General features: G+C 45.5%; 1 protein-coding gene across 4 annotated transcripts; it reads right to left on the reverse strand.

The window, feature by feature from the left end:
* Positions 1-1689: 1689 nt before the first annotated feature.
* NKIRAS1 (NFKB inhibitor interacting Ras like 1) lies at positions 1690-16425 on the reverse strand. 4 transcript variants are annotated; one of them, XM_040352992.1, is made up of 5 exons: positions 16300-16424; positions 13766-13901; positions 11160-11269; positions 7945-8186; positions 1690-2436 (listed from the first exon to the last, which is right to left on the reverse strand). In XM_040352992.1, exons 2-5 carry the CDS (start codon positions 13774-13776, stop codon positions 2194-2196), a joined length of 606 nt encoding a protein of 201 aa, XP_040208926.1. In that variant the 5' UTR covers positions 13777-13901; positions 16300-16424; the 3' UTR covers positions 1690-2193. The 4 variants fall into 4 exon arrangements, with proteins under 4 accessions (XP_040208926.1, XP_040208927.1, XP_040208928.1 ...); XM_040352993.1 differs by lacking the exon at positions 16300-16424 and adding an exon at positions 15814-15900; XM_040352994.1 differs by lacking the exon at positions 13766-13901 and having other exon boundaries at positions 16300-16425.
* Between the last annotated feature and the right edge of the window lie 6659 nt (positions 16426-23084).

The raw sequence follows: 23084 nt of genomic DNA on the forward strand, positions 1-23084 counted from the left end.
GACAAAAATCTGCAGAAAATCTAATAGTGTGTATGGGTCCTTAGTACACTCCTTTTGACAATTGTTGTCCAACTTTCTGCCAACAAATGTTGGAGGACATGCTAGAAAATTCAGATTTTCTGATGGCCAATACACAAGTCCATCACACAAAAGTTGAAAGTACACACACGCATTCTCACAAAATTAGCAGAAGGGGCCCAAAGGGTGGTGCTCGAGAGCTGAAATTCCTCATAGTACGTCACTACGTTCTTGTTTGTTGGCCGACAATTGTGTACCATTTGTACGCAAGACAAGATCCAGGCACACGCCCTTAAGACAAAAATCCGACGCTTGGTTGGCCAACAATTGGATCGTGTGTACGAGGCTTTAAGCTCTATGCATCCAAAGGACAACTGCCTGGAACACAAGCAATCTGCATTCATCCCTGGGTGCATGTTCCCCTAAAAGAAGTACCTTTGAGGGCATGGTCCATCTGCTGTCAGACTCACATAGAATTTGACAGGCTGCCCACAGTCAGGCTGGACTGTGTGCCCTCCAGCTGGCTAGAAAACCAGATGCTCATGCACAGAGACTTAACACCCACACAAGTGTGCATGAGACATTAACCGCTTCCATACCGGGCACTTGCGCACCTTCCTGCCCAAGCCAATTTTCAGCTTTCAGCACTGTCGCACTTTGAATGACAATTGCGCGGTCATGCTACACTGTACCCAAACAATTTTTTTATAATTTTGTTCCCACAAATAGAGCTTTCTTTTGGTGGTATTTGATCATCTCTGCGGTTTTTATTTTTTGCGCTATAAACAAAAGAAGAGCGACAATTTAAAAAAAAAAAAAAAAAACACAATATTTTTTACTTTTAATTTAATAAATATCACAATTTTTTTTAAAAAAAAAAAATTTTCCCTCAGTTTAGGCCGATACGTATTCTTCTACATATTTTTGGTAAAAAAAAAAAAAAAGAAGATTGATTGGTTTGCGCAGAAGTTATAGCGTCTACAAAATAGGTGATAGATTTATGGCATTTTTATTTTATTAATTTTTTTACTAGTATTGGCGGCGATTTGCGATTTTTTTACTGTCACCGCGAACACATCGGACACTTTTGACACGTTTTTGGGACCATTCACATTTATACAGCGATTAATGCTATAAATATGAATTGATTACTGTGTAAATGTGACTGGCAGAGAAGGGGTTAACCACTAGGGGGCAAGGAAGGGGTTAATATGTGTCCCAAGATGTGTTATAACTGTAGGGGGGAGGGGACTCTCAAGGGGAGGAGACCGATGTGTGTTCCTCTGTACTGGGAACACACATTGGTCTACTCACCGCTGACAGGAGGTGGATCTGTGTGTTCTCACACACTCTCACACACACACACACACACACACACACACACACACACACCTGCTGTGATTACCGACAATCGCGGGCACCCGGCGGCAATCGCGGCCGCCGGGCACCCGCGCCGGGTCACAAGCGTCGGCGCGCGCACACGCCCTAGATCGCCGGCCGTCATATGACGTCCACCCGGATCGAGAAGGGGTCCCTGCCGCCGTCATTTCACAAAGAGGCAGTAGGGAAGTGGTTAAAATTGCAAAAAATAAATAAAATTCTTTGAGCAAAACTAGAACAGGATTTGGCGATGCTGATGTGTTCTGAAGTGAATTTTAGTGATAGATCCACTTTAAGAGCAAAACCTTTATTTACAAGTAATCAACAGAACTATTAAACACAAAGAGGAACTTTATACAAGAGACCAGTGACAGTGGATTGAGATCCAGAGATATCAGGTGCCGCTCACAGGAAGACATCATGCTGAAACCAGGCCGTGCAGCACCATAACCAACCGGGAACCATGCTGTGAGAAATAAGCCATAGTCTCTCTTGGAGGGAACCGATTATGCAGAACATCTTGAATTATCACATATCAAAAGGCATATGCACTGGATAGGTGGCAGAGAAGTGTGACCTAGGTTTACAAATTATGTACAATAGTGTAATTGTTCAGTTTTCTACACTGTAAATAGGACCTAGTAAAGAATGGATACTTTCATTTTACGACAGCACATTAACGAAAGAAAATATATGTCAGTAACCACCATCTGTTATAATGCATACTGCAGTGCATTGAAGGGATCAGTACAAAACTCTACAATACAGTTCTAATTAAGCATAAAGAGATGTAGACTAGTTATCAGAAGATGGGGTCCCCTTAACCTTTCCTTTGCCAGGGAGAAAAAGGGATTTACATTGGATCTGATTGAGTTTGCTGGCCAGCAGCGTGAATGGCTCAAGTAAGGTCTGTCGGTTTGCCACAGTCACCTCCCATAATTTAACTTTTTCACCTCTTGCCCATTGTGAAGCCATCTCTAGGTCCACTTGTCTGTAGTCCTGCAGGTCTGTTTTATTTCCCAGAATGATGGTCACCACCTTGAAAAAGAAAAGCATCCATTTTGTTACACTCGGTGTATGTAAACCCCAACAAAGAACGTTCACACTGATGCGGTGCAGTGAGGCTTTACAGCCTACAGACCACTGAACTCTGCCATTTAGAGCTTGTTCACACAGATACTAAAGTGGTAACATGTGGAAAATTATGCATAGGTAGATAAAAATAAAAAAAAAGGACAAGGGGGGCCAGGGCTGCTGATAGGCCAGTACAACTGGCCCTGTTGTACCGGGCCCGACCAGTAGGGCACCAGGGGCAACCTTAACAGAGAACTAATTAATGTAAAGTAAAAAAAATTTAAAAAAATCCAGCCACCATGACTGAACATAGTCACCCCCAAACACACCCCCCGTACTTTTTTGTTTTATTTCAATAGCTCAATGTGGCATTTATGTAGGTGGCGGCATGGGCAGGGACTATTTCTCCTATTTCGGGTGCGGAGGAATGCAAGAATGTCTCTTCCGCGCCCGCTCCTCATGCTGGCTCAAGTCCCAGCCAGCGCATCCTCTATAGCAGGGATCCTCAAACTACGGCCCTCCAGCTGTTGTAGAACTACACATCCCATGAGGCATTGTAACACACTGACATTCACAGACATGACTAGGCATGATGGGAATTGTAGTTCCTGAACAACTGGAGGGCCGTAGTTTGAAGACCCATGCTCTATAGGGTCTTCCCCTGGCGCCGCAGAGTGATTCCTCCCCCTCTGCTATGTTCCTCACTCAGCCTGAGAGAAGAACCAGTGAGGCGAGCAGCAGCACCGGCAGGAGAAGAAAAAGCAGCTGGCATCTGAATCAAATAGTTTGTGGACACTCGCACTTCAGTCCAGGCAGCAGCAGGATCAGGGAGGAAGGGACTCCTGGGCCCCGGCTAACAGGTGTGTGCTTGGTTGGGGGGGATTCAAAATCTACTACTGCAGCAGAAGCATCTATACATTATGACATTTGCGGCATGGGTGGCACGGTCTGAAAATAGCCCATACGTTATGGGCCATAACGCATGTGCTGCCTGCAGACAGTGCCACCCATGCCGTAATGTACTGCAGACAGTGCCATCCATGACGCTAATGCCAAAACCCATGTTCTGCCTGCAGAGACAGTGCCACCCATGCTGCCAATGGCATGCCATTGAGGGCATGGGTGGCACTGTCTGCAGCACAATATGGCATGGGTGGCACTGTCGGCAGGCAGAACATGCGTTTGGTCCCATAACATATGTGCCGCCTGCAGAGACAGTGCTACCAATGCCGTAATGTGCTGCAGAAATAGTTTCAAGGAGGGGCCAGGAGTGGGGCTGAAGGAGGGACCAGGGGCGGGATCAGGTGTGGAGCTGAAGGGGGCCCTGTCAGGTAGGCTGTATGGGGCCCCATAATTTCTATCAGCTGCCCTGGCCATGGCAACACTGGAGCTCTAAGGCATGTATAAGGTAAGTGTGTCATAATGTGCAAATAGGTTCATCATACATTACTCGCACATTGTGACAAAAACTCCCTCCTCCAGATGAAAATAAAAATGCCCATGAAGACTTGGTATGTATGGCACCATTTTGGCCTAGGCCAAAAACCAGGAGGCAACTGAAGATGTAAAAAAAATAAAAAAAATAAAGAAGAAGTTTAGCACAAGTAGATAGGAAGTATATACGAAGTATACAACACACACACACACTATTTACTAAGGATAGCAGCATAAGGATTAAAAATGGTTAATGCTGATTGAGTTTAGTTCTGCTTTAATCTTTCCCGATGGTTTCTTTTATATGATTACCCTAATAAGATAGCATTTATTTCACGGTGGGCTTTTAAAAAAATACATTTTGTTACACCCACCATCCTCCTGTGCCCAATTGGGCACACTTTGCTTCTTTTAAAGGGGATTACTATAGACAACTAATTTATTCTGTCTTCTGCTTTCTTTGCAATGAAAAAGCAACCTCTACTGGCACAATGAATCAATTTACAGCAGACTGAGCAGACCTAGATTGAGCTGCTCGGTAAGGATTAAATAATTAGGGCACTTTAGCACTTATTACTTTTTTCTGCAGCGTGCACAAAGAAGTCACTTGGAAGGGGTGCCAGTTTGGCTGATAACCAGGAAGCACAGGCCCTACAACCAGTGTTTTTACAGCTGTATCCCATTTCTTTTAATCTCTTGAAGACACAACAGGAAATGAGATGACCCATCCACTTTCTCTCTTGGAGACACAATATAAAAGCGTGAGTAAATCCTTCTGACAGTGGTCACCAGAGATGTATGCAATGGAAGATTTCAACTTTATTGGGGTTGCTATGATGACAATTGTAAAATTTTGCATTTCCCATCACTTTCTGTTTTTGTGACAATAGTCACCAGGACAAACAGGGAAGGCGACTCTCCCCAGTGCAGAACAGACAGCAATAAGGATTGCTCCGGTGTGTTGGCACAGTACACGTGCAGAGCCCACCAGGAGGTCTGCACGGCACTGCGCTAATCACAGACAGGGAGACATTTCCCGATCTCTGCAGCCGAGCATCAGGAATATGTCTCCCTGCCTGTGATTAGTGCAGCGCGGTGCAGACTTCCTGGCGGTCTCTGCACGTGCACTGTGCCAACACGCCAGAGCTCATCCTTAGACAGCAATATAAACATGACAAGGGTTCCAACACCTCCAAAAATCAAGTGCCAAGCAGCCTTGGTCATGTTTATTTAAGTTGGCCAGTTGTGCAGGTACTGGTCAAGATTTGATTCAAGTATGGGCAGGTTGATTAATTTGTACCCAAGTCAATCAATCAACTTGGGTACAATCAGCCTGTTGGCTTTTTTTTTTTTTACATACGATCACTGCTGGCAGCTATAGCCGCTAGCAGTAATCATGTCCTGCCAGCCAGGAGGGCTCCCCGCACCCACCCACCGGCAGAACAAAATACTGACCATGTTGATGGGGTAAGCAAGTGGTTTTCTTTCCTTCCACCTGTGCTAGAAGGAAAGAATATGGAGTCATCTATGAACTGCCTTAAGCCTCATACACACGGTACGATTGTTGGCCAACCGAGCATCTGATTTTTGTCAAAAGGGCGTGTGCCAGAATCTTGTCTTGCATACCAACGTTACACAATTTTCGTGCCACAAACACGAACATAGTGACGTATTACGAGGAATTTCAGCTCTTGAGCGCCACCCTCCTGCCAATTTTGTGTTTGGTGAGCATTGATTCAGAGCATGAGTGTTTGTACTTTTGACTGTTGTGTGACAGATTTGTGTACTGACCATACGGAAATCTGACGTCAAACCGTTGTCCGCCGAAAATTTACTAGCATGTCATCCAACATTTGTTGGACAACAATTGTCAAAAGGAGTGTACCAATGGTACAAATTTAGGACAAAAGTCTGTTAACAGACAATCCCCTGCCAACAATCGAATAGTGTGTACAAGGATTTAGTCTGCGCTTAACTGTGTTCATGAGCCCCAAGAACAAAGACACATAGGTGAGTTTACATATTTATACACACACACACACACACACACACACACACACACACACACACACACACACACACACACACACACACACACACACACACACACCAACGATGCTACCAGATAAAGAATTAAATATGTGCTAAAAAAATATTAAATGGTAACAGTCCAAAAGTACAAAATAGATCATATATAAAGTGCATTGCCAACCAATACATATACATTTGGTTTGGTCACATACATTTAATTTTCAGCATTTATCGAGTCATTCAGTTGGCAATGCACTTTATATACATGTACTTTCAGACTGTTCCCCCATTTTTTTTCTTATTTTTTAGCACTTATTTATCTGCTAGCACACTTGTTCTAGGTGTATATATTTTTCGTTCATCTTTATATTCGGATGTGAAATAGGTGCAGCTCTAGGTATAAAGTGATCACACTGAGCGCAAACAGTTTTTTCCGGTCTATCTAAAAGTGGTTCATGTAAAGTCAGTTATCTGAACTTACTCTCATATACCTTGGAGCCTGTGCCCACGTGTTCCGGATGTCTGTCCTGGGCACCTTCATTCTGGGACAATACAATGTCCCGGAACGAAATAGAGGACACAGCCACCCCCTACTAACCAATAACTACATTTCCGGAACTGGTTGTTAGGACCAGCTCTGCCTGGCATCTTGCAACCAGTGACAATTTACTCTCAGACAGCTAGACCGGGAGCGAGGCCTGCGCCTAGTGCAGCACTGCTGTTCACCTCCCACCTCGGCACCTCCTCCTTCTCCGGCAAGCAGCAGGGACTGGTGTGATCTTCACTCTCCAGATAGTGATGGCATTCCTTTCCTTCTACACATGTACCTCATCATGCAGAGGGAGCGACGGAAGCACTGCATCTGGTGGCAGGCTATGGGTGGCAAGCGGCACATTCACCTGACAAATAACCCGCTGCCAAATTCCCGATCAACCCCGAGACTACATTACCCTCCGACGCCCCCCCCCCTTATCTTTTTTTGGGGGAAGGTGAGAGAGGGGGTGTGACCCTGAATGGCAGTTTGGAAATGTTGTCACCCTATCCCACACAGGTCATCATGCCTACTTGACATTGGAACCAAAAAAAAATTATTGCATCATGTAAGAATTTTTTTTCTGGTTCAGATGTGTTGATCTTTCACCTAAAACCCGGTTCACACATATGCAGGTTGCAGTTTGCTTATTCCAGGTTCATTTTGCATTTTTTAATACACGTTTTTGATCCATTGAAGTCTATAGAACTAACAGCCAGAGAAAAGTCCCTGGCCCTTTCCATAAAATGCATAGATGTGAACGTGACCCATAGGAGACCATGTTAAATGGACTGCAGTGTATTTCTGCAAAACTGGAAAATGCATAGGTATGAATCGGGCCTAAACCAGGGAAAGCCTGCATTATCCACAAAAAATACATACCGTATTTATCGCGGTATAACGCGCTCCCGCGTATACCGCGCACCCCCAAAGTGGCCCGAATTCCTGTGGAAAAAAAGTTTTTTAGTACTTACAGTTTTGGTGTCTTGCGCGGCGTTCATCGGCGGCCTCGTCGGGTCCGGCGTCCATCTGCAGGTTCGGGTGTCCTCTTCGGCGGGTCCGGCGTCCTCGCGTCTTCCCCGCTCGTTTTCCGCCACGAGTTTTGAATACTGCGCCGGCATATACCGAGCGCAGTACACTCGTGTAACGTCGGGCAGGCTCGGCAACTGTCGCGCTGACGTCCTGTACGCTCAGGACGTCAGTGCGAGAGGCGCCGAGACTGCCCGAAGTTACACGAGTGTACTGCGCTCGGTATATGCCGGCGCAGTATTCAAAACTCGTGGCGGGAAAGTGGGTATCGGCGTATATCGCGCACCCACGATTTTGCCCTGATTTTCAGGGCAAAATAGTGCGCGGTATACGCCGATAAATACGGTACTCTGCTCGCTATGCTGAGGAAGGGGTGGGGGAATATCGAGTATATTTCTACAGAAAGGCCTTAAGATAAGTGCTTATCGAAGTTCTTTAAAACAAACCTCCTTTTTATCTCTGAATCTGTCAACATCCCTTTTAAGCTGCTCAACCCTTCGGAAAGATTCCAAGCTGTCCACACTGTAGACGAGAATGAATCCATCAGCAACAGAGAAGTAATGTTTTGGCAGCTCCATTCCATCCTGAAGTCCTTGCGTGTCATAAATACGGAGCTGCTCTCTCACACCACGGTCAGTTTCCACAGAGGCAATATAAACATCTTCCAGGGTGTCACTGTGTTCCTGACCTGCAAATGGGGAAGCACAAAACAAAAAGGGCAAGTTTAGGGTCTGCGATTGCTTTTTGCATTCAAGTCAATGGGATTGCAAAAGCAGGTTGATGCAGCTTAGGAGGTCAAATGCAGGACAGAAATAGGTCAATTGTACCCGTCAGACCTCAGAATGATTTCAGAAGCCTCCAGTGTTGCCAACCTACCAGATTGAAATTTACTGGCGCAGCCACGTTTTTACTGGCATTTCAGAAAAGTTACTAAATTACATTTTTAAGAGCACATTTCAGTATTTAGGCTACAAACAAGTACGCTAGGCAAATAGCAATGTGAAAAAAAAAATTATAATAAAAATGCCATAAATCTATCCCCCATTTTGTAGACGCTATAACTTTTGCGCAAACCAATCAATATGCACTTATTGGGATTTTTTTTAACCAAAATACATATCGGCCTAAACTGTGGAAGATTTTTTTTATGTATAAAATAAATCTCTTTTTGCGAAAAAAAACAAAAAAAAAAAAAACATCAATTTTGTTTGGGTACAACGTCGCACGACCGCGCAATTGTCAGCCAAAGCGACGCAGTGCCGAATCGCAAAAAATGCTCCGGTAAGGAAGGGGGTAAATGTATCCGGGGCTGAAGTGGTTAATCAATGCCTATTACGGCAAGTCGCCAAAACGTGCAAGCCCTGTTTTATTTTGCACTATACCTGGATTAATAAACTCCTTCATTGCGGAAGATCGAGCTGCTGGCTCTCTTACCTATATGGATAATGTATGTATGTAATAAATATACCTGTTCAGCTTAAAGCGAACCTTTTTTTCAACTTTCTATCTATTAAATCTTCTGCCCTTGTTGTTTTAAACTTTGGATAGTAAAACATTTTTTTCTGCCAGTAAATACCTTACACAGCTCACTTCCTGTTTCTTGTCTGGGAAAAAAACTAGGCTTAGGACATCATGCACAGCTCTCTCTCTCTCTCACTCTTGTGAAAGTTTGTGAGCAAGGGAGGGGGGAGGGAGTCATAAAAGGGCCAATGAGAGCTGCAGAGCTGGAGGTGTGACTGTGTCAATCCAGGAAGTGAACAGGCAGCAGCTTCAGCTGCCCACAGTTAAAATGATTGCAGCCAGACTTAGTAGAGGGAGAGGTCTGCAGCATATTTGGCAAGTACAGAATCACAGTATATATAAAATAATATGCAAAGTGGTTGGAGGGAAGCTTCAGAATGGCAAAGATTTTTTTTTGTTACAGATGACCAGCAAAATATTACTTCCCCAAGATACATTTAATAAAAGATTATATATTTTATTATACATTTTTATTATTTTATGTAATTTTTTATATGGTTTTATATTTTTGTATTGGGGGGGGGGGCTTCTATCAGGTGACACAGGGCAGTCAGTGGCGTAGCTAGCACATCTGGCACCCGCAGTTGGTCATTTTTTTTGCACCCCCCAAAAGAGAAATGATATTTGGCAATATTGTGGAGCCACACCAAAACTGTGGGTGTGGTCAGATTGCATCAACAGTGGGAGGGGTTTAAGGGGCATATGCTTTAATGACTGCCACAAACAAGTATGTAACAGACAAAACAAACCCCAGTACATTCATTTTAATAAAATAAAAAATTTCTATTGCATATCCTTTACTACACAGCTGTCATACTTGCCTGCTCTGTGTAATGGTTTTGCACAGAGCAGCCCTGATCTTCTCAGGTCCCTCGCTGGCGCCCCTGTCCCCTCCCTCCTTCTGGATGCCCCCACAGCAATCAGCTTGCTATGGGGGTATCTAAGCAGAAACACTCCTGTCCACTCCGTCTCATAATTGGCTTACTGGCTGTTATTGACAGCAGTGGGATCAAATGGCTCCCGTTGCTACCAAAAGACAATCAGGAGTGCAAGTCTTTGGGGAGCCAAGACTCTTGTGGACATCGCTGGATCAGGAGGGGGCTCAGGTGAGTATTAGGTGGGGCTTGGGGGAAGACTGCTGCACAAAGAAGGTTTTTTACCCGCATGCATGAAGGTAAAAACCTTGTGCCTTTACAACCACTTTAACAAAGCATGTTCTGTACTTCGAATGCAGTAGTCAGGAGTAAGATATGTGAAACACAGTGAGGAGAATTTATCAAAACTGGTGCAGTCAGAATCTGGAACAGCTGCGACAACCAATACATTATGTTCTAGGTCATGACTTCATTGTGAAGCAAGGATGAGAACGAGAGACTCAGTCTGCACAATTGAAAACAAGGCAGCAGTGGCTGATCCCAGGTTTCTGTTGCAACAGATTGATTCTAACCAGCTACCTGGAAATGGGACACGTGTAATAATGGGCAGGGTCAGGGCTGTCTTAATGCATGGGCACACCTGGACACTGCCCGGGGGCCCCGGGTACATTGGGGCCCCATGATCAGAGCCAGGACAGGTTTAGTTGCTGTGTTGGGGGGTGCATTGTGCTGCTCTTTTTTTACAGGGATAACTGCAATGTCACTCCTGTCAGAAAGAGCAGCATTTGGCTTCTGCTGGAGTGAGGATCCAGCCTTCTCCTCCATCCTTCAGGGGGGCGGAAAACTCACCTCAGTTATAATGCCGACGAAGGAAGGAGGAGCTGCCTTTATCGCAGGTGGGAAAAAGGAATTGTGATCTATGAGTACAAGGGGGAAGGGGGACACTGATGGGAAAATCTGATGTATGGGGAAACTGATGGGGACACCCGATATAAGGGGGGACTGTGATGGGGAAATCAGATTCAGGCTGGTAGGGGCCCCAGTGCATTACTTTGCCCAGGGGCCCATGATGCTATTATGATGGCACTGGGCAGGGTGCCTTATAGAATTAGGGAAACCTGTCACTGACAGCAAATTATGGCAGAGACAAGTATAGGGAATATCACCACCTTTTACTAAACACATAGGTGACACATATGATGACATCAATCTTCGAATGCATTTATACCAAATGGTCCACTACAGAACATATTGAAGGATCTTACCAACTACATGATTTCCATAGATCACCTGCTCAAGTATAGCAGTTTTTCCAACTGTGGTGAATCCACAAATAACAACTCGGCTACCTTTTCCCATCATAAACAAGGAAATTCTGCATATATAAAAATAAAAATAAATCATCATTATGTCAATATATTTATAGCATACTCATTTTAAGTGCAATATATACAATCATCGTTAGCGACAATTAGTGGATATTAGGAGTTCAAATAATAATGTGTCCTGTGACCTGGACCATAATAGTTTCTGGGCAATTAGAATTGTCTTCCAGATCACATATGTAGCGCCATCTAGTGTGCTTCTAGTGGCAGAGTAGGTAAAAAGCACATTTTAACCAATTTTTAACCATTTAACCAATCACTGCAGTTTTACTGTGGCAGAATGGCACAGCTGGCGAAACGACATTACCTTATGTCGCATCGCCTTTTGGCCACAGGGGCGGGCACACGCATCCGCTGCGTGTACCCAGACCCAATGCTAGTGCCAGTGGGCGCAATGACTGCCGGGCACCCGCGATCGCTCGCGACAGAGCCGAGAACTGGGAATTTTTTTCTCAAAATTGTCGCTCTTGTTTATAGCACAAAAAAACGCAGAGGTGATCAAATACCACCAAAAGAAAGCTCTATTTGTGGGAAAAGAGGATGTAAATGTTGTTTGGGTACAGCGTTGCACGACCACGCAATTGTCAGTTAAAGCGATGCAGTGCTGTATCGCAAAAAATGGCCTGTCATTGAGCAGCCAAATCTTCCTGGTGCTGAAGTGGTTAAACCCAGCGAGTCTAATTGGGCCAGGGTTACTAAATTTTCAAAGCCAAGTGACTCATACAGGCAGCTCTCCAGTACCCCCCCCCCCTGGATCTGGAAGTATGGAGAAACTTCTAGAAGTTAGTGGGCAGAGGCTATGAGGGCTGTCCTGAAATGTTAAAGGGAGCTTGGCGGATTCGTGGGCAGTGGGCCTGGCAGGGGACTAAGCCTATCCTTAAATATGGATGAGCCATGCCAGCAGGGGAAGTTGGGTGGAAGATGGAGAGGCAGTGCTGAAGGAGACAGTTGGTGACCCTCAAGGGACCCCTGCAAGGTAGGGGCTCTACCTCGGGCCAGGGCTCAGGTGGCTAGCCTAGAAGGATCCTACCACAAGTTGGATTAGGCTTTCCTGTGAGGCAGCGGGAGCAAGGAAGACAGTGTGAGTACTACAGGAAGGTGCAGGGACCTGCAAGGGGGGAGCAGACTGCCACATGTAGCAGGCCTCCTGGAAGATAGCAGTGTTCTTAACCACTTGCTGAGCGCTGCACGCGGATATACGTTGGCAGAATGGCAGCAGTGGGCAAATGGACGTACCTGTACGTCCGCTTTAAGAAGCCGCACTCTCCATGACCGTCCCCCTAGATTCGATGTTCGCTCGTGGCCCGCGATAGTGTCAACGGAGAGGCAGAATGGGGAGATGCCTATGTAAACAAGGCATTTCCCTGTTCTGCCTAGTGACAGGACAGAGATCTACTGCTCCCTGTCATCGTAGCCCAGCCCCCTCACAGCTAGAATCACTCCCTAGGACACACTTAATCCCTTCATCGCCCCCCTAGTGTTTAACCTCTTCCCTGCCAGTGTCATTTACACAGTAATCAGTGCATTTTTATAGCACTGATTGCTTTATAAATGACAATGGTCCCAAAATAGCGTCAAAAGTGTCTGATGCGTCCGCCATAATGTCGCAGACACACACACAAAAAAAAAAAAAAAAAAATGCAGATCGCCGCCATTACTAATAAAAAAAAAAAAAAAAAAAAAAAACGACAATTACAGGTGGTCCCCGGGTTACAAAAAATATAGGGACTGTAGGCTTGTTCTTAAAGTGGAGGTTCACCCAAAAATGCAATTTCTAACATTAGATTGAGGCTCATTTTGTTGAGGCTCATTTTGTGAAGGGGAATCAGGTGTTTTTTTTTTTTTTTTTAATCGAGGCAGTACTTACCGTTTTAGAGAGAGATCTTCTCCGCCGCTTCCGGGTATGGGCTGCGGGACTGGGCGTTCCTATTTGATTGACAGGCTTCCGACGGTCGCATACAGCGCGTTACGATTTTCCGAAAGTAGCCGAACGCCGGTGCGCAGGCGCCGTATAGAGCCGCACCGACGTTCGGCTACTCGTGACGCGATGTATGCGACCGTCGGAAGCCTGTCAATCAAATAGGAACGCCCAGTCCCGAAGACCATATCCGGAAGCGGCAGAGAAGATCTATCTCTAAAACGGTAAGTACTGCTTCGATTTAAAAAAAAACACACCAGATTCCCCTTCACAAAACGAACCTCAATCTAATGTTAAAAATTGTTTTTCGGGTGAACTCCCGCTTTAAGTCGAATCTGTTTGTAAGTCGGAACAGGTACGTTTTTTAAGTGTAGCTCCAGACAAAAAAAATATTTTAAAGCTTTTCGGATAGCATGGGGAAGGGTTAACACCCCTGTAACATTGTTTTGCTGTCTGTGCCCCTGTTCAGGAGATTTCTCCTCACTTTCTGTCCCAATGACAATTGGATTTAGAAAATGTTGGGTTGTTGTGGAAACAAGCCTTGGTGATAAAGCTTCAGTGGAGGTACCTTTTTCCCATAACAACTAATACAGGAGTGAATTCCCCTTCCTAGGGATAGATTTCCTCGCACTTCCGGTTGTCTCCCTCCGTTTGTACGGTAAGTAGGAGTCGTTTGTACGTCGAATGTTTAACTAGTGGACCGCCTGTAATATAAAAAAAATGCCGTAAATCTATCCCCTATTTTGTAGATGCTATAACTTTTGCGCAAACCAATCAATATACGCTTTGAGATTTTTTTTATTACCAAAAATATGTAGAAGAATACATATTGGCCTAAACGGAGAAAACTTTTTTTATAGAAAAAATTTTTATAGAAAAAAAAAAAAAGAAGTACAAAATATTGTGGGGGTTTTTTTCGTTCTTTTTTTGTTTATAGCGCAAAATAAATAAATGCAGAGGTGACCAAAAACCACCAACCCGCTGGGTTGAACAAAAAAATAAATAAACTTGTGTGCATCAGGCATTAGGTATACCTCCTTCAGATCTGTGTAATAAAGTAAAACACCTTACCCCAAAGCCAAGCATTTTAAATGGCCCACCCAACAAACTAACACACAGTAGAGAGCAGCACATCACGATACAGATTTCATGCATTGTGGTGCACTTTGGGTCATGGCCATTTTTGGTTGCGTTGTGGTTGAGCTGGGGCCCATTTAAAAAAAAAAAAAAATGGTTGCCTCAACACAAAGCAGTATGAATGGGCCCCTAAAGATCTGGGAAACAAGTCCAAGACAAAAAGAAACTGTCTAACAAAACAAAAACGGGCCAAATTTCAGTAAGGCAACATAGGCCTTAAAATAAGGCTTACGTTAGGTTCACACCTATGCGTGTGCCTGCGGGCCCGTCAAGTGCCCAGCGATACCCACAACCACCCGCAGTTAAACATCACTGCCCTTTATTCTAAATGGCATGACCACACGCATCTCAACATGCAGCGTGTTGAAAAAAAAAATTGCATGGTCAAAAAGACAATGCGATTTTCCTGCGGCTGCGTTTTTTGAAAAGGTGCATGCCCTTTTTCTTTTTGGAGGAAATGCAGTCACTCCAGCCCATTCATTTGAATAGGCTGCTGTGCCCACGCAAACTAGGGTTGCCACCTCATCCCTTTAAAACCAAACACATACTAGTTACACTGTAGCTGAATAATTACACAGGTACTGTTGCTGATTAAGCCTAGGTTCACACTGCTGCGAATTCAAAATCGCGGTAAAATGCGCGATTTTACCGCGATTTCGCGGCCGCGATTTCGGCCGCAATTTAATGTAAATCGCGGCCCAAAATCGCAAAAAGTAGTACAGGAACTACTTTTTGAAATCGCAGATGCGGTGTCGCACTGATTAGGACAGTGCCATTGCCGACAATTGCCGGCAAATGCTGCCGATTTGAGATGCGATTTGACATGTCAAATCGCATCTCAAATCGTACCCAGTGTGAACCAGGGCTCAAGGTGGGAATAAACTCACTTAGTGCCTTATCTGCATTAAATTAGCTTCATAACCAGTGTAATTCATACGTGTTCAGGTTTAAAAGGGATGAGATGGCAACCCTAGTGCAAGTGCTGGCTGCAAAAACCCTAAGATGTGAACCCAGCATTAAAAATAATCATATGCTATAGTTAAAGGGGTTGTAAAGGTTCGTTTTTTATTTTCTAAATAGGTTCCTTTAAGCTAGTGCATTGTTGGTTCACTTACCTTTTCCTTCCATTTCCCTTCTAAATTTTTTTTTTTCTTTGTCTGAATTTCTCACTTCCTGTTTCTCCTCGGTAAGCTTGCCCCCATGTTCTGGCTGGGGGTTAGTCAGCCAGAACAGCTTACTGATGAAGAACAGGAAGTGAAAAATTCAGACAGACAAAGAAAAAAAAAACATTTAGAAGGGAAATCGAAGGAAAAGGTAAGTAAACCAACAATGCACTTGCTTAAAAGGAACCTATTTAGAAAATAAAAAACAAACCTTTACAACCCCTTTAACATTAAACTTAAAGAGGAAGTAAACCTGAAAGAGAAAGGCATAATGAGCTAGTATGCATAGCATACTAGCTCATTATGTTGCACCTACCTGAGATCAATGCCCCTGAAGTCCTCCTCGTTCACCGCTGCCATGTCCCCTCGCACATACTTCCTGTTTTCGCTGCTCCGGTGCTGTGATTGGCAGTCGCGCAGGACCGGGAGATCCCCGCACATGCACGAGAATACGGCATTAACCCTGGTTATGCCATTAAGAAACTGCACTTTCAATGCGCCTCACCCCACTGGGAAATTGTATTCTGACAGCAGGACCTGATGCTTTCAGATTACGCTGATCGGCAGCTGACGAACAAACGTTTTCCAACTTGTCCATCCAATAGAAGTGAAACTAGCAATCGACTTCTGTGCAACAGAAACAGCCACACACTGAAATTTGGTTGGTCCCTGCTGAACCAGCTGAACTTGGATCTGTCTATGGCCAACTTAAAAAAGCCTATTAGTACAATGTGGGTCCATTAATGCCTCTAGAAGAGGCAGAAAACATTTGTACATAAAGTGAATCTTCCTGATAACATACCTGTCGCGAACCTTAGGCAGGTGTGTTGCAAACAAGTTTTGTACAGCCCTTATCTTCTTTCCATTTCCCCCACCCAAAATTAATTCTGTCTTTAATTGGTTGCGTATGTCAAGACAGCACAGGGAAGTGCAGAGACCGAATCTCCTTAAAGGGAAACAAATCTTTTAACATATAATTATATAAAGTATCTGAATGTATTTATTTTAATGTGAATCATCTTAGCAATACTTTAACCTCTCCCCCCTCCACCCCATCCATCAGGTGGAGTTTTCACGTGTATCAGTGCAAGCTGTGGGTCTAGGGTTACCACCTCATCCCTTTAAACCTGAACACATTAATTACACAGGTTCTGAGACTGATTAACCACTTAAGCCCCGGACCAATATGCTGCTAAATGCCCAAAGGCGTTTTTACAATTCGGCACTGCGTCGCTTTAACAGACAATTGCGCGGTCGTGCGATGTGGCTCCCAAACAAAATTGACGTCCTTTTTTCCCCACAAATAGAGCTTTCTTTTGGTGGTATTTGATCACCTCTGTGGTTTTTATTTTTTGCGCTATAAACAAAAATAGAGTGACAATTTTGAAAAAAATGCAATATTTTTTACATTTTGCTATAATAAATATCCCCCAAAAACACATATAAAACATTTTTGTTCCTCAGTTTAGGCCGATACGTATTCTTCTACCTATTTTTGGTAAAAAAAATCGCAATAAGCGTTTATCGATTGGTTTGCGCAAAATTTATAGTGTTTACAAAATAGGGGATAGTTTTATTGCTTTTTTATAAAAAAATAATTTTTACTACTAATGGCGGCGATCATTGTCATTTTCACAGCAAAAAATGCATTTAAATTGCATTCTTTATTGTGAAAATGACAGTTGCAGTTTGGGAGTTAACCACAGGGGGCGCTGAACATGTTAGGCTTCACCTAGTGTGTGTTTACAACAGTAGGGGGGTGTGGCTGTAGGTCTGACGTCATCGATTGTGTCTCTCTATAAAAGGGATGACACGATCGATGTGCCGCCACAGTGAAGCACGGGGAAGCCGTGTTTACATACGGCTCTCCCCGTTCTTCAGCTCCAGGGAGCGATCGCGATGGAGCGGCTATAAACGAATAGCCGCACCGTCGTCCCGGATCGCTCCTCGAGGGAATCCGCCTGCCGCACGCAGCGGGGGGGGGGGGTCCCGATCGGACCCCCGACCCGCGGAAAGGCAAGGGCGTATATATACGTCCTTCTGCCTGTCCGTGCCATTGTGCGGACGTAAATAGTCGTGCGGCAGGCATTAAGGTGGTAATTACACTCACTTGGTGCCTTATCTGCATTAAATTAGCCTCAGAACCTGTGTAATTCATATGTGGTTTAAAGAGATGAGGTGGCAACCCTATATGGGTCAGGTCTCACCACACTTAGATGACAAGGATAAAACCCTTTGTACATCCGTCCCACCAGGGCTACAGACTTCATGTTTACAGCAGTTGGCCACCAAGAATCTCTGTGTAGCTGCAGAGTGAAAGAACCCTTGTTTTAGAGCATGGGTCTTCAAACTACGGTCCTCCAGTTGTTCAGGAACTACAATTCCCATCATTCCTAGTCATGTCTGTGAAGGTGAGTGTTCTACAATGCCTCATGGTATGTGTAGTTCTGCAACAGCTGGAGGGCCATAGTTTGAGGATCCCTGTTTTAGAGGATTGTGACACCCCACTGAGATTGTATGTACATCTTATGAACAAAATTATTTTCCTGACATTTGTATAATTTAAAAATAATTACCTAAAAGTGGACCTGGACAGCCATTTAACCTACAGAGCATGATATAGAGCTCACAGTAAACATTCTGCTGCATCTATTTTGCCTTGGCCCCATTTTCTATTTGTAGAGCACCCCCTTAAGGGCCACAGCTGAATTGGGATCCCCCAGTCTACACAGCCAGGCACATTTAATTTGCAAAGGCACTTCAGAGTCAAAGGAGAGTCCATGACTTTTTTTATTGAGGGTAATAACTTGGATAGGGATGGAAGGTTATTGAATGCCCATTGACTTCAACAGCAAACTTCAGAGACAACTCTTCCTATATACAGTCTATATATACAGCTTCACGTCTTCCTCCAGCACTCCTTTGCGTGGATTACTGTGAAGATCTGACAGGCTCTCAGTCAGATTTTAGGCACTGTCCCATTAATAGGGTGACCAGACATCCCCAGTTTCAGGGGACAGTCCCCGGACTGAGGACACTGTCCCCGGACCAAGTCTGTCCCTGGTTTTGTCCCTGGATTGGATTTGAACAGGGGCAATTTCAAAGACAGTCAGTGCAGAATTAAAAAAAAATCATTCTGAATTACACCCCCCCCCCCACTCTCCTACTAGCTAAGGGGGGTGTATTTTTTTCCATTATCTGTGCCCCTTTCTGTTGCTCATGTGCTGGTCGGAGCGGAGGGAATATTTCTTCAGTTTTGGGTGCATGCCTGTTCAGCTCCACTGCCATGTTCTTCTGCCTTGGCTCAAGTCTCTGCTTATTTCCTTGCCTTCCCTGGCGGAGTGATCTTCCTCTGCACCCCACCCAGTAGTAGCCAGGGGCCAGAGAGTGATGTCGCGTACACACAGTCGTTGTTCGGCATAAAAAAAAAATGACATTTTTAAAAACGTCATTTAAAATCATTGGGCCTGATTCCCAAAAAAGCTGCCTAACTTAACTTTCAGCAGTTAAGTTACACTGACTTAAAATCTCTACCTAAGTGCCTGATCCACAAAGCACTTACCTAGAAATTTCAGGCCGTGTAACTTAAGTGCCGCCGTCGCAAGGCGGTCCTCCTCTCCGGGGGGCGTTTAAAATTTAAATGAGGCGCGCTCCCCCGCCGGCCGTACTGCACATGCGTGTGACGTAATTTTCCCGACGTGCAGCGCGCGAACGTAATTGACGCCAGGCGGCTTTGTGGATTGCGACGGGACCCTAAAGTTGCGATGGGTGAAAAAAAATATACGCGCCGGGAAAACAAATAATTATAAAAAAAAATGACAGCGTCGCTCAGCATGCATTCCTGAGAGGGAGAACTCCATGCCAATTTTCAAAAAAAAACACGGCATGGGTTCCCCCCCCAGGAGCATACCAGGCCCTTAGGTCTGGTATGGGTTGTAAGGAGACCCCCCCTACGCGATGGCTGCCTGCTAGTAATTGAGCTAACACACAAAGATAGCAGGCAGCCAGCGCTGAAGAAGAAGGCACCGGACAGCTGGAGAAGAACCGGGGTTCGCCGAGTCAACAGCGGAGAGCGGCGAAGAGAGAAGAAGACCCCCGGAGAGCGGAGAAGCCCCCCCCCGGAGAGCGGAAGAAGAAACCCCCCCGGAGAGTGGAAGAAGACCCCCGGAGAGTGGAAGAAGACCCCCGGAGAGTGGAAGAAGAAGCCCCCCCTGGTAATAGAGCTAATAAAGAAGACAGGGGGGCCTCCGGAGCAGAATAATAAATTATTTTAAAAACCCTTGTGTTGTGTGTTTAATAACTTTTACTTTTTGCCTCCAGGTGAATGGGTAGGGGTACGATGTACCCCATAGCCATTCACTTAGGGTGGGGGGCCGGTATCTGGGGGCCCCCTTATTTGAGGGGACTCCCAGATTCCGATAAGCCCCCGCCCGCAGACCCCGACAACCAACGGCAAGGGTTGTCGGGAAGAGGTCCTGTCCTCATCAACATGGGGACAGGGTGCTCTGGGGTGGGGGGCCCCGCAGTGCGCCCCCCTGCCCCAGAGCACCCAACCCCCCCATGTTGAGGGCATGCGGCCTGGCACGGCTCAGGAGGGGGGGGGGGGCGCTCGCTCGTCCCCACTCCCTTCCTGACCGGCCGGGTAGCGTGCTTTGGATACGGGTCTGGTATGGATTGTAGGGGGACCCCTACGTCGAATTTTCGGCGTAGGGGGGGTCTCCTTACAACCCATACCAGACCTAAGGGCCTGGTATGCTCCTGGGGGGGGGACCCATGCCGGTTTTGAATTTAAAAATTGCCGTGGAGTTCTCCCTCGGGAATGTATACCAAATGCCGTCGCTTGAATGGGCCTTTACAAGGTGTGACTAACTTTCCACATTGTAAAACCAGCCCTAGTTTTGCGCAGGCAAAATCGGAACTTACGCAGAAATCACAGTGCTGGAAAGCGTTGTGGATCTGCTTAAGTCCTCATTTGCATACTCAAAGCTGCATTTCCATGAGAAATGCCCCCAGTGGCGGATGCGGTACTGCATCCTAAGATCTGACCGTGTAAGTGTCTTACACATGTCAGATTTTCTGCCTAACTTTGGAAAAAGCCTTTTGAGGATCGTTTCCAAAGTTAGGCACAGACTGAACAGCAGTTAAGTCTGCGTATCTCTTTTGGGAATTAGGCCCATTGTGTGTGGGCTTCACATCGTTTTTCGGCTTCTGGAAAAAAAAAAAAATTGAACATGTCATTTTTTGGGTTGTAAAAAATGATCGTGTGTGGGCTAAAACGACGTTTTAAACCCGCGCATGCCCAGAAGCGAGTTATGAGACGGGAGCGCTCGTTCTGGTAAAACTATCATTCATAATGGAGTAAGCACATTCATCACGCTGTAACAGACAAAAAAGCGTGAATCGTCTTTTACTGACAAGGAATCAGCTAAAAGCAACCCAAAGGCGAATAGAACTTCCCCTTCAGAGTGCTGTCCTCCGTGTTGTACGTCACCGCGCTTTGTTCATCATTTTTCAAAAACGATGGTGTGTGGGCAACATCGTTTTTAATGATGAAGTTGAAAAAACTTTGTTTTTTGGACATGCTGAAAATGTCATTTTTTTTCATGCCGAAAAACGACTGTGTGTACGTGGCATAACACTTGACAGGCTGTGAGGTGGAGGGCGATGGGCAGAGAGTCGCTGATTGCCGCCATTACTAGTAAAAAAAAAAAATATGTCCCCGGATTTAATTTTAAAAATCTGGTCACCTTACCTATTACAGGCAGGAACCAGAGGCCTCTTGTATGTGTAGCAAAAAAAGGTGTGAGCCTGACACGTGGAGGGAGACCTCCCATACAACCCCGGCTCGGAGACCACTGGGGTGGAGACAGTGGTGGTAAGAGCACGGTGAGGTAAGGGTGCCTGTTCAGTCTTCACTGCTTGGAGTAGTGAAGCCAAGAGGAAGCTGGAACAGCTGGAACAGGGAGCAGGAGATGCAGGTCAGCAGGTGCCATTTTGCAGAGCAGCGGATGCAGGTCAGCAGAGCAGCGGATGCAGGTTAGCAGAGCAGCGGAGTCAGACAAGCCGGGTCATACACATCAGAGTAAACAGCATAAACGACAGGCAGAGAAGAGTCCAGGCTGGGTCTTGCCAACAGGCAATCAGGCAAGAAGTTGAGCAGGGTCAATCAACCAGAAGTCAGGACTGGAGCCAGAAGCAAGGTCAGGAAGCCGGGTCATACACAGGAAGAGGATACAGGCACAGAATCAGGAACACAGGGAACAGAAGCAGATCAAACCACAAGGGGAGACATCCCTAGAGCGTCTTTTATAGGCCGTTGGGCGCCAAAGCGCATCTAACACGCATGCGCACATGCGAGCGCAAAGTCCGTGATTCGCGCCCACGCCTTCTGAAGCGGGCAGTACGTCCCTGACAGTTTAGCTTGTATCACTTCTGTGGCTACTGATCCCAGCACCACCTTTTCAGGCACTGCCAACCCACCTGGCTGCAGCTGCTATTTCCACTAGCCCTCCAGGCTACCTTCTCCCCAAAGTCCTCCAGACTGACACTCCCCAGCCCACCCGGTTGACTCTCAAGAGATCTCCCACTAGTGCTGAGCTGCTCCTGCTGTCCCCTCTCCTTGCTCCCATGCCTCCAGAAAGGGCTTCCTCCATGTATTTTGTCAGGATCCTTCCAGGACCTGACCCCCGGCCCGGAGGGATTGGATGGGGTCCTCAGAAATATTTCAACCAGCTTCTCCTAGCCTCCACCCACTATGTCTAGAACATTCTTCGATGTCACAGAAAACAAGGGTGAGGCACCAGAGAGGCTGCTAGGATGAGTTTTCCCAACCCTGACTCACTGAACCCTGACCCGGATTCATAGCTAAGGCTTAGCCCTGAGCTGAACAAAATTTTCCCACACTAACTATTCTACACTAACAAACCTGCACTAACAACCCTAGCACACTAGAGGGTGCTACAGTGGGGGAAAATAATTGTGACATTAGGTTATCCTCTTTGCTGGAGTTACGATTTAAAGGTCTTGTATATCTTCTCTTTGTGTTTGTGTGTATGTTTTTTGGCTTCTTAATAAATTTATGATGGTGTTAAAGGTAATGCGCTAAGCGTTTGCACCCTCCTTTTTTCTTCTTTGTAGTGTTTATGGAGTTTCCCCAATCGAGGCGAGCAGCATCGCTTGAAACATTACCACAGTATTGGATGTGGAACATAGTGAGCGCTGAGGGTTGACTGTGTATACACAAAAAGCACCATACAAACACTCCAATACACACAGCACATACACTATAACACAATCATCACAATAAACCGCACATACATCACAATACATACAGCACCATATACATGCAAATACAGACACCTCCATGCCCTGCAATACACACCCCACCATACACCTCAAACTCTGCACCAAACACCCCAATACACACAGCAGACAGACTATATTATACTTCACTTCATATACCCCAAATACACATCACCATGAACCCCAACGCACATAAAACATAGTGCACACATTACAGAAGAGACAACAATGCACACCGCACCATGTACTGAATACACCATGGGTCCTCTTGCCACCTCCCCACCT

This window comes from Rana temporaria, chromosome 5, assembly GCF_905171775.1.
Source record: "Rana temporaria chromosome 5, aRanTem1.1, whole genome shotgun sequence".
NCBI lineage: Eukaryota > Metazoa > Chordata > Amphibia > Anura > Ranidae > Rana > Rana temporaria.

Coding starts and splice junctions, on each gene's coding strand:
- NKIRAS1 (XM_040352991.1), bottom strand. CDS start 15,938: ATGTGCGGGGATCTCCCGGTCCTGCGCGACTGCCAATCACAGCACCGG. Junction 11,270..15,813: donor TTCAGGGGCATTGATCTCAG/GTAGGTGCAACA, acceptor TTATATATGCAG/AATTTCCTTGTTTATGATGG. Junction 8,187..11,159: donor CTATGGAAATCATGTAGTTG/GTAAGATCCTTC, acceptor CCCCATTTGCAG/GTCAGGAACACAGTGACACC.